The following is an 11,278-nucleotide window of genomic DNA, read 5'->3' as shown; positions in this document are numbered from 1 at the left end:
CATTGAAACTTAAGTGTGTATATACCATGTATCATGCCTTTAAAAAAAATCAAGAAATAAATCTACAATGAGAACGTCACTCTATGTGTCAAAGAAAGGTTTCTGCTGCCTCGTGCCATCAGGGATTCATGTTACAGCTGAATAAAATACACAGGTAAATATTGAAAAAAGTCATATTTTAGAAGAACTCACTACAGGTGACAGGATTCATAACATGAAAAATATACATCAGTATTTTGTCTTTGTACATTAGGCAAAACTGCAACCGTTCAGTGAGCAGAGGAATCATGAGATTGTGTGTGAGGCGTGTGGGGGGGAGGGGGTGACGAAACAAAATGCGCACACATACTGTTTACACAAACACTCGGACATTTGCAAACAAACTCCGAGAAACTTTCTGCAAAAACAAAAACAAACCAAAAAAATTAAAATAGGACAATAAAGCATGCATAACATTTTCTACTGAGGACAACACAGGAGGAACGGAGGCTGCTAAAAGAAAACTAGAGATGAGGACCTCAAACCGGATCAGGATATCCAAAATTAACATGTGTACACTTTACACTAGAGGAGTTATTGCTACACCAAATTATTACCAAAACCCTAATCATACAGACTGCCTGTGCACTCCCTATTAAATTAATTTATACATAGGTGGCACACAAGTCCTCCATCCTTTTTATTAGGTTTTAAGAATTGTTCAATGCCCTTGTGAAGCGGCCTAGCATCTATTTAGGAGGCACTTTTGAAAAAAAAAAGCACGAAAAATCGGGAAGGTTTCCTGTTTTTAAGTCGACTCTTAACGGGATGCTAAGACTTAAAGACAGAAAACAAAATGTGATGTTCAAAGAGTGTTAGAGAACCTGAAAAGAAAAGAACAGCTGTGTTTTCCAACATGGCGGTATTCCTCAAAAGAAAAAAAACCTTCATCAGTCAGGTCACGTCTGGCTCGAATCAATCAAGTTCTTCACTGCTGACGTCCCTCTGACAACATCCCCTTTCTATGAAGACCTCCTGTTAAAACAACCTAAAGAGAGCTAATGCATGCTGGAGCGGAGAGAGGGGGAAAAAGAACAAAAATATATCTATGTGGAACCAGCGCTATTCATTTGGTCTAAGAGTCCTGATGGATGGAGAGGGAGTTTATATATTATCCGGTTTAGTCTGTTCTATTTACACGTCTTTACAATATCTTCCTGAATGTTGAAGCAGTTCATAGACTTGAGAGATGGGGTTCGTCGTCTTCTGGGATGTTTTCTCTTGTTTTGTTGGAGTTGGCACTTGCTTGGCGGTTTTCTGTCAGCCTTGGTAGTCACTGTTATGTTCTATTGCGGCCTACAGAAGCCAGTCTGTTCCTGCCAGGACAAAGAAGGGCGAACCCGGACGACGGGGTGGAAGAGTGCAGGAAACAGTGCCATGTTGATTTTCAATTGGAGACCTGTCGGAGAGCATAGAACCAATTACACACATGAGGAAGAGGCATGACCAATCACACATGATAAAGAACTACGCTCATTCACATTCATATTGATTCTGTACATGGTGCGTGCGTCATAACCTCTAGGCTGTACGGCGCAACATAGTGGTGCATTAATAATATCCACATCGGTGACTGAGAGGTTGAGCTTCGACTCGAATCAACAGCGGAGAAAAGCTTTGTTCAAAGCACCACAAGCGTCCATTTGTCCACCTTCGATCCTAAAGCACCACGTTTCATACAGTGCAGTTCGGACACGGTGTGAGTGAATATACTCACCCTGAAAACTTGAAGCTAGATCGTTGCTAAATATCACTCAAACGCAGTCTCTTGGCTTTTTCGTACACATCGGGCCACTTTCCTCTTGAACGCTCCGTGTCTGTCCTCCCTCCACTCTTTCTGCAGCGGGAGGAATAAAATAAAGATCATGTAGTTTGATGTTTATATCTCTTTGTTGTGCATTTCTCACCGTTAATATTCATCATTTGCTTTAATTATAAGAATAACTAAACCTTATATAATGGTTTAAATGATTAAATCAACACTTGTTATAAAGTTATTCATATTTATTGATCTTTTATTTTGTTAAACAGTTTCTATAGAAGCAATCCAAAACATGATGAAGGGGTTCTTGTTTTAGCTGAAATGTGTAGCTTAAATCAGATTATAATTAAGTCATAAGATCCCCCTTTAAATGTTGAACTAAAACAGAATTCCAGTTTTTTTCTACACCATTTCTAATCAACATTACCGCTGCGTCCACGTTGGCTGGCGAGTCCCCGTTTGGGTCTGCGAGCATAGAGATAACACTAATCATGATGGTTTCCACTGTGTGGATCGGCAGCCAGCGCTCCTCGGGCTTCTCGTAGCCGTACTTGTCCTCCCCAGGCTCGTGTAGAATAGAAATACAAACATCTCCATTCTTGTCGACTGGAAATACAAAAACAGAACACGTTGAAGCTCTAGCTGTAGGATGATGGGTTTTAAATGTTTGATTCTTGTACTCTTATCACATATGACATTCAGCAAATCAACTTCACTAATATATCTATATACTGTATATATGGATTTGTGTAGGATTTAGCAAAGGCCTACTTGTGTCTACAGAAGGTGGGTACTCATTAATCGCTCCCTAATCTTCCTTTTTAAAATGACTACATTTCTAGAGTCAACCTGCTGTTTATTTCTAAGGGCTAGCGTCTTTTCCACTTTGTTTTCAATGAGGAGAGAGCGTTTGCAGCAGCAGGCGGCCACCCTTTTTCAGGGTGCTCCGCCTTTTATGTGTGGCTGCTCCGAGCACTTTGAGTTGGAAATCTTTCGACTTACTAAGGCGACGTTAACATCACCGGCGCACTTTTAGGCCGTCTTTACATAAGCCATGATTGTTTGGTACCGTGCCCAAGCCTGATTGGCCCCTCTCCCCAGTCCCCTGATCGTCTGCAATCACGTCATTAGTAACATCGTTATGTCTGAGTACACTTGTGTAAGTACATTGTAGGTTTGCAAGTCTGCCAAAAAGCAGAATGAAGATGAAGCCACCATGGCAACCACTCCAGTGTTTCCCCTACCATTATATAAGGGGGGCGGCCAGCCCCCCCCAACGGCCCCCCCGCCCCCCTTGATGGTAAAGTTCATTTTATTTTCTATATAGCGCCAGATCACAAAACGATACGACAGGATCCGTTTAGAATGACACCACATTGCGGTCCCCTTCCTAGTTTAAGTGCGGCTACGTTCACATCTCCTGCGATCCGTACTCCTCATGTATACATGAATTGTGCCAACGACCACTTCTTCAAGGGGACTCGGCCCCCGAGTATGGTACGTTTGTGTTGACACTGATCAAATAAACTGGACTTTGGGGTCAAGTGTACTCAGATCCAGGCCCGGGTCACTGATATGTGACCCTTACTGACCTTGATATAAAAAAGTATTCCTCTGAATGTTTCTTCAATATAAAAAAGGTAGGGCAACATTTCAACACCTTGTTGAGAGATACACAATCACTTTCCAAAACCGGTCTTAATTCAAATAAAGACATACGTCTATCACAATGTGCTGAAAGTGTACCTACCATTAGGGTGCCAAATGTCTGTAATAAACTTCATCTTCGGTGGCCTGAGAGGGTAGTCTTTGGGAAATGTCAGATGAGCTTTAAACACACCACCTTCACTGTGAACAGAAACAAAATCATTATTTCATTTGATCTAATAAATCATCGAAGCAATATGAGTTCCCGGTCTATAACAGTGACAGACTTACTACAATGTGTCTGGAGGCCCAATAATCAGGACTTCCCATCTGTAGAGATCGTTGTCCTCAATCAAGCCTGCTGAGAATCCCTCCACTGGGTTTTTGTTCAGCTCTGGGTATAAAATAAAGAGTCAGTCAAATGAAAAACATCTCAGAATGTAAATATTTGTTAGCATGACTTGTTGAAGCTAACAACAGGAACAGGAGTTAACTCAAGTGCATCTCAGAACATTAGGACAGGTGATTTAGCTGGCCAATCAAGCACAGTAATCAATGGTCAGCAAACCAGTTACTGGGGGTCTTGGCTCTGTGGGAAGGTACCTAGTCCTGCTGGAAAAGGAAATCAGCATCTGATTAAAGCTCGTCAACAGACAGAGGCTAGTGTTTGAAAATGTCCTTGTAGACGGCTGCGTCGACTCTGGACTGGATTAAACACATGGGGCCAACAACAGCAGATCATATGTCACCAAAAATCACTTCACTCTGGACTTCTGCCCTGAACCCCACAGAGAATCCGTGGAGTATTGTCAAGAGGAAGATGAGAGACCCCAGACCCAACAATACAGACGAGCTGAAGACCGCTATCAGATCAACCTGAGCTTCCAAAACATCACAGGCTGACTACCTCCACGCCAAAAAGTATTGATGCAGTAATTCATTCAAAAGGAGCCCTGACCAAGTCTAGAGTGCATAAATGAACATGCTTTTGAGAAGGTCAACATTTGATTGATTGGTCTTATGTAATAGTCTCATATGTTCAGATACTGTTTTTTTTTATTCTAAAGAGATTTAAGCTGAACTATTCAAGGTTAAAAAAAAGGCTTCAAATGTCTTTGGGTTTATTCAATTTTGTATATGCACCTCTATGAAGCCAGTTTGGTTTTGCGGCGTCAGACCTCAAAGAAACCAGACTGCTTCTATGTTTGTTCAAAGGCTGTTGCAACTAAAGGCAGCAGCGAGACCTATTTATTTACACGTTTGAAACAGAGGCGTGCAGACGAGCAGGAGAAAGGTGTCTCACTACGAGATGCATGAGATCGCTACAGTTGATTTTCAAACAGAGGCGGGGTGCTGGGAAAAGACGCGCTGCGCTGTGCTTCTTCTCTCTGCTACGATTGCTCTTTACTTATTGAAAAAAGACGCTCAGATAAAAACGGCAGGTGGACAAAGGCCTTTCTCAAATGCATTAATTATTGTTATTATTTATTTTAATTAATATTTTAGTATTAATTGCTTATTTATGGGTTCAGGATGTTAAAGTGTTAAGAGCTTATATATCAGATAAACGTAAGGTATGTAGATGATTAATCGTGTTCAATAATCGTGATATCGATATCGATCAAAAATAATCGTGATGATGATTTCTATAATCGAACTTCATCTGTCAACAATTCAATATGGTTAGCAGCCAAAATCAAACGACTAGTGCAACCTCTAGAAGAGTAATGAATAAATACAGTAACATGGATCATACTCGTCACAAAATGACAAAACAAAACGAGTCCCGGCTCGTTGAGTTTTAATGAATGTAAACACATCAAGCTAGCTAGAAGCTAACGTCAGGCTAACCGCTCGGTTGACTTCTGACAGCGTTTTCAACGTCGACACTCACGTCACGTCCAGGTCTGTCAGCACACTGACCAGACAGGAGTGTGTCTTTCACCCACTTGTGTTATAATTTCCACGCTGAGTGTTTTTTTGTTCTGGGACATGAACAGTCCGTTTGAATCACAGCTAACGGACATCGTTAGCATCAGTTAGCTTCATTTACCTGCAAGCTGTCTCCTGAGTAACAGCGCTGACTGAGGCTCCGTCATAGTTCAGCGAATATACCGCAGCTATGTTCAATGTTCAACACTTGAGGTAACAGGTTTAATTTAACCTTCACTAAAACAAAACAGCACTCCGTCCTCTCTTATGTTCCGTTTAGCATTCTCCTCATTCTTCTTCTTCGTCGCTCTCGCCTGCAACAGTGACTTCTTCTTCTTCGTCTTCTTTGTGCTTTTGGAGGATTACAAACACGATTTAAAGTTGCATACCGCCACCTAGTGTACCGGAGTATTTAGAAGGGACGCAGTTTTACAAGATCATTTAACATAATAATAATAATAATAATAATAATAATAATAAGGAGAAGAAGAAGAAACATGGAAAAAAAAGTAAATCAATAAAAACCCATGTAATAATGTCTTTGTCTATATATTAGAATTTTAAAAATACGTTAGGGCTGTCAGCATTAACTAGTTCAGGTTTTCCCAAACATTTCAGCTCAGGACCCTCAAAATAACTGTGCTAGAGACCGGGGAGCCCAATAACTCATATATGGCATGATAAGTGAGCAATACAATATATAATGTGGGCATTTTTTATTTAATAGATCAAGTAATGAATGTCAATAGATTAAGACAAATTTCGTTTGATGTATTCTATGTGTGGCTTCCAACAAAGTTTATGATCTATGATCACTACTAGAAAGTTTGTTTCATAAACTCTATTTATTTTAATTCCATTTAATTTAATTTGTATTTTAAAGTCAACCCTATCACCACCAAACACCATACATGTTGTTTTTTCTTCATTTAGTGATCACTTATTCATATCAAACCAGTTTTCTTAACTTCCTCAGTTCGGTTTCAAATTTTTTCAATAATTCAGTCATGTACTCTCCAAAACAAAATAAATGTGTATCATGTAACACATTTTAACATATTAAGAACCTCTACAAAGATCATTTAAATAAAGTATAAATAACTTGGGGCCTAATATTGATCCTTGTGGTACACCACAAGTAACTTTTCTAAGGTGAGATTCAGTGTTATTAAATTTTACATATTGTAACCTATTTTCTAAGTACCTTCCTAACCAATGTCTTGCAACACCTCTTATAACATAGTTTTCAAGTTTCTGCAAAAGTAAAGTATGGTCAATTGTGTCAAACACTTTACTTAAATCAATAAACACACACACTGTGTGTTGTTTTTATCAACTGCTGTACCTACAGTAATGAGAGTGGATTACAATAATTCTGACTGTAGAATAACATGCTTCACTTCTGTAATACTCACAGTCAACAGTAGATGGCGACAACTGATGTGATCCTAAAACCCTTACAGGGGTTCCCATCCTTTTTCTGTCGGCTCCCCGTTGTCAGATGATTAAATATTTTCAAGCCCCCTACCACCCCCACCCCCACTCCATACCATACACATTGACACATAAACAGTCAAATCTGTTTAAAGCAATGACTGTTGTCACATCTTAAAAATTGTGAAGTTTCATTTTTCATTTTTCAGCATTTTTCCTCTGTAACAATTAGCTTGTTTGATGTCACACTGAAGTTTCTATTCTGCACTTTCTGCAGACGATGTTTGAGATCAACTCTAAAAATAAAGGAACCTGTTAGTGAAGAGCGACTGACTGAGTGTGATAATGGTATCGATTTATGTGTATGTGTTGATGTGAGGGGTGGGAGTGTCATGGTTTACTCGGTTATGACTTCCTGTTTTATTTTATCTTTTATATCCTTGTGTTTCTCTGTTTCCTGTATTTTTTTTGATGATAATCCTGAGGCTAGTTTTCAGTGTTTCTTGTCTTATTTTTTGTAGTTTTATCCCCCTGTGTATCATGTCTAATGTTTCTCCCTGCCTCTGTGTGTCCCTCTACTTTTGATCGCCCTCATTGTCCTCACCTGGGTCTTGTTAGTCCCACCTGTGTTTGATTGTATATTTAGTCTATCTGTTTCTTCCCTTCTGTGTCAGTTTATTCATCTACCTACCCGTGGTCATATAAGTGCTCCTGCCCCGTCCTGTGTGGATTCCTGCCTGTGGTCCCTGTTTTCACGTATGGTTTTTGTTTTGCTGAAGTTTTAAGTTGGACTTTCTGGCCTGACAGAAAAAGTTTGGGGACCACTGCCTTGCATGATTGTATGCTTGTATGTTTTAGTTTCACACTCGTATCACTTCTGACTTCTCCTTCTAAAGGCAAGATAAGAACTCACTTTAAAAGCACGTGTCGAGAGTAAAGGAGGAAGTTGATTGCATTATTGTAATTTCTAAACCTTGTGAAACAGGGTGACCATGCATTCTGTGAAGGTGGTTAACTGTATCTGAATGTTTTTACTTAATGTTCCAAAGTCTGTAATGCATGGTTGTCATAGTGCGGGGGGAAAGTGGGACCGACTACCCTGGGCCCTGATGGAGAAAGGGGCCCTGTGCTGTGTAGGGCTGTACTAAAAAACACAATGCTTATGATGTCAGGTGATCCACAATAATTTTCAGTGTTAAGATAAGGGACGTAAACAAAGAACTGTTTCTGAATCAGAAATGCTTTATTTATCACCAGAGACACAGTTCAAGGTTCAGGGCTGTCTTTCTTATCCCTGTGAGAGGTCAATTTGTTTTGCAGCAGTAAAACATCCAACAAACATATAACATAATGAGTGCTTCCTGTCGCTATAACCAGATCCGCTGTGGTTGTGTTGCAGCTGAAGTCTGTGGTGCAGAGGGTGAAGAGTAAGAGAGAGAAGGTCACTCTGTCTGACACACAGTGTTGTAGGCGCACATACTGCGGCTGCCAGTCAGATAATCAACAATCCAGGACACACAAGGAGCATCCCCCTACATCACCAGCAGACCCTCACCCACAGACAGCCAGATGGTGTCGAAAGCTCTGCAGAAGATAAAACCCAAAAACCTCACAGTTCTCTCTGGCCGAGTGTAGACCCGGTTGAGCAGGAACGAGATGGCATCAAAGTCAGCTCTTGGGTCAGTTGTCACTCAGTGGGAATGTGGACCTAGTAAAGTTCCCCGTACATGAACGTACAGGAAAAAAGTAATGTTTATTATACCTCTGGAACAGGACGTTTCAGGTTTTAATTGATTTCAGCTTGCTGTTAGGAGGTCCACAAATATGTGCAATGAGGCGGAAGCTTCCAGCCCACATGTGTTTCTTCTAGTTATAAAGAGGAAGTCACAAGATAAGTGGTGAACAGTTAACGACTTTGAAATGTTCCTCCCTCTTTGCCTGGAACGAAGACAGAACAACAAATGAATCTACAGCAGCCAGGCGACTATGTCAAGATCAAATCAAATCCAATCAAGGAAGGCTAGTTCAAAATTCTGATAAAACATATTATTGTTGTATTTCCTATTTTCTTTAAAGGTCATATATGATGCAAAATCCACTTCTCCATATTCCTCTAACACTAACATGTGTCCCTATGAGTAAAGTCTCCATCTTTTTCCTGCTCCACTTTACAGAAAATGTGTGCTCAAACAGGCTGTTAGGCGACTTTCCCTTCATGGCATCACAAAGGGCAGTAACCCCTCCCCCAGGGATCATGAGAAGGGTCATCAGCCCCCCCACATCCACTGGCTACTTCACCATGTTTTTGTAACGCTAATATGTGTCTCTGGTCTGTCTACAAACCCCCAAAAATGTGTGCTCAAACAGACGGTTTGGAGATTTTCCCTTCATGATATCACAAAGTGCAGTAGCCCCTCTCCCAGGTGGGTGACACTCCCACAGATAGGTGTTTGTTCTGCCCTCTGAGTCTGTCGAGACCTTCCAGAGAGGGGCGTGGTCAGATACAGCTCATTTACATTTAAAGGTACAGACACAGAAACAGCCTGTTCTGAGCAGGGCTGAAATAGAGGGGTTTATAGACATGATCAAATACAGGATCAGAGTGGATTTAGAACAAGACACTTCACACACATGTTTTGAGGAGCTCTGAGACTAATTTACACTGGTTGAAGAGGAGGAGAATATGTGACCTTTAAGAAAGATTGCAAAAAGATGATATGATCACATTAAACCACTCAGAAAAGAAAAAAACAAAACATGTAACAGTGGGACTAATGCTCTGCCATGTGAGTAGTGTGCTATGTGAAAAAAAACGGTGAACAACCTCATTGAGATTAAAAATCTCTTTTTTAAGAGCAGCACAGGTAACAAACAACGAGAAGTCAAACTTACAAACAAATAGCAAATATGTGTCAATATCGACTACGATCATAAATATATCAGATGTGTTGATCTCCATTTACAAACACTTATAATCATCCAATGAGAGAAGCTTGTTCGGTTTTACGTCTTTGTAATACGTTCCAAGCAAAGTGAGCAGTGAACTTAAACACCTTTTCCTCCAGTTCAGTTCTGACATTTGGAACAGAGAATAAGAAAAGATCCTGAGAACAAATATTAGAAGTTCCTGGACTCTTCTGACTAATGTAGGTCAGAAGGTCTGACGGTTGTGATTACTCGATGTAAATGGTAAATGGACTTGAGCTTGTATATTTCTTTTTCTAGTCCTCTGGCTACTCAGAGTGCTTTTTTCACCGCAGGTCACACCTACACATTCACACCCTGAGGCTGCTGAGTAAAGAGTCCATCAGTATTAACTCATCACATTCACATGCTGCCAACAAAGCAGCAGGAGTAACTTGAGGTTAAGAGTTTTGCTGAAGGACACATCAGACATGTGGCTGCAGGAGCCGGAGATCAAACCCCCGACCTTCTGGTTGATAGACAACCGACTCTACTACTGAGCCACAGCCACCTGTCTTATACTGAACAATAACAACCTTTGTAATGGAAAATGCATTTTCTTGATGTGCTAAAATAAAGCTATTGTGAACCTTTCTGTGAGACTAAAGTAACGCTTTTCAGGTCACACTGGCCCGTGCACATCCTGTTTATCAGAGGCCTCTGTAAGACTCATGCTTTTCCAGGATACTCCTGTGAACATCTGCATTTCTTTTGTCTTAAGGAACATGAATTTTCTAGGCTTTGCTTAGTGTTAATAGTGTTAAACAACAACAGAGTTTGTCTATATCCACCCCTTTGACACAATGTGTTAAAGTGTGTTAAAGTGTGTGTGTGTGTGTGAGAGAGTGTGAGAGTGAGTGTGAGTGTGTGAGCATATGACCAACCCATAGTGGGCCGATCCTCTATGCCTCTGTCAGAGTCCTCAAGACTCAGAGGAGACACACAGGAGAGTCCTCTGACAACCACAGACATGGAATAAACTGAAACATCAGCAACACGTAAGTGAAGCTCTCTTTTGTCACCATGTTAGTGATGGCAGCAGATTTGACAGCTGATTTGTTTTTTACCAGTCTGATACATCCATAACAGTATCATGCAGAGCTTAACTTTCTATGGTTCCTCTTTCTGATGCACAATCGTCTCACTGTTTTCATAAACTGACTCTAAACAGGGCTAAATGCATGACTCTGCTCCTTCTTTCTGGAATCACATGAAACTGTCCAATAATTCAGTCATTTTTTAAGATGAAATACAATCTTTACCAAACAGTTTCCTTCTCCTTTCTTTGACGTTTTCCACAGTAAGTTTGCAACTATTTGCACACAGTTGTGTCACAGGGTTGTTTCTTAAGTGCTTCAACAACGTACATTACTAACTAGATTACATGTGAGGCACAGGACATCAGGACGTGTGGGACACTTCTCACACACAGTAGGATAGACACAGTCACTTTGTGTTCAATATTTTTTTTTTTTATTGTTTTATATTTTTGCTTTTGCA

The 11,278-nt window shown here is 40.5% G+C and overlaps 1 protein-coding gene across 1 annotated transcript; it reads right to left on the bottom strand.

Moving 5' to 3' along the window:
• Positions 1-155: 155 nt before the first annotated feature.
• On the bottom strand, positions 156-5,716 carry ube2g1a (ubiquitin-conjugating enzyme E2G 1a (UBC7 homolog, yeast)). Its single transcript, XM_020650448.3, has 6 exons — positions 5,502-5,716; positions 3,740-3,842; positions 3,552-3,649; positions 2,229-2,407; positions 1,757-1,876; positions 156-1,438 (listed from the first exon to the last, which is right to left on the bottom strand). Exons 1-5 carry the CDS (start codon positions 5,545-5,547, stop codon positions 1,790-1,792), a joined length of 513 nt encoding a protein of 170 aa, XP_020506104.1. The 5' UTR covers positions 5,548-5,716; the 3' UTR covers positions 156-1,438; positions 1,757-1,789.
• Positions 5,717-11,278: the final 5,562 nt, after the last annotated feature.

This window comes from Labrus bergylta, chromosome 14 (genome assembly GCF_963930695.1).
Source record: "Labrus bergylta chromosome 14, fLabBer1.1, whole genome shotgun sequence".
NCBI classification, from domain to species: Eukaryota; Metazoa; Chordata; class Actinopteri; order Labriformes; family Labridae; genus Labrus; species Labrus bergylta.
This window is presented reverse-complemented; position numbering and strand designations above follow the sequence as displayed.

What these genes read in the sequence shown, in the direction of transcription:
- ube2g1a (XM_020650448.3), bottom strand. Translation starts at nt 5,547, where the DNA reads ATGACGGAGCCTCAGTCAGCGCTGTTACTCAGGAGACAGCTTGCAG. An exon ending in ACTCAGGAGACAGCTTGCAG is followed by an intron (nt 3,843 to 5,501) that starts GTAAATGAAGCT and finishes TTTTATACCCAG; the next exon opens with AGCTGAACAAAAACCCAGTG. An exon ending in AGACATTTGGCACCCTAATG is followed by an intron (nt 2,408 to 3,551) that starts GTAGGTACACTT and finishes TTGTATTTCCAG; the next exon opens with TCGACAAGAATGGAGATGTT.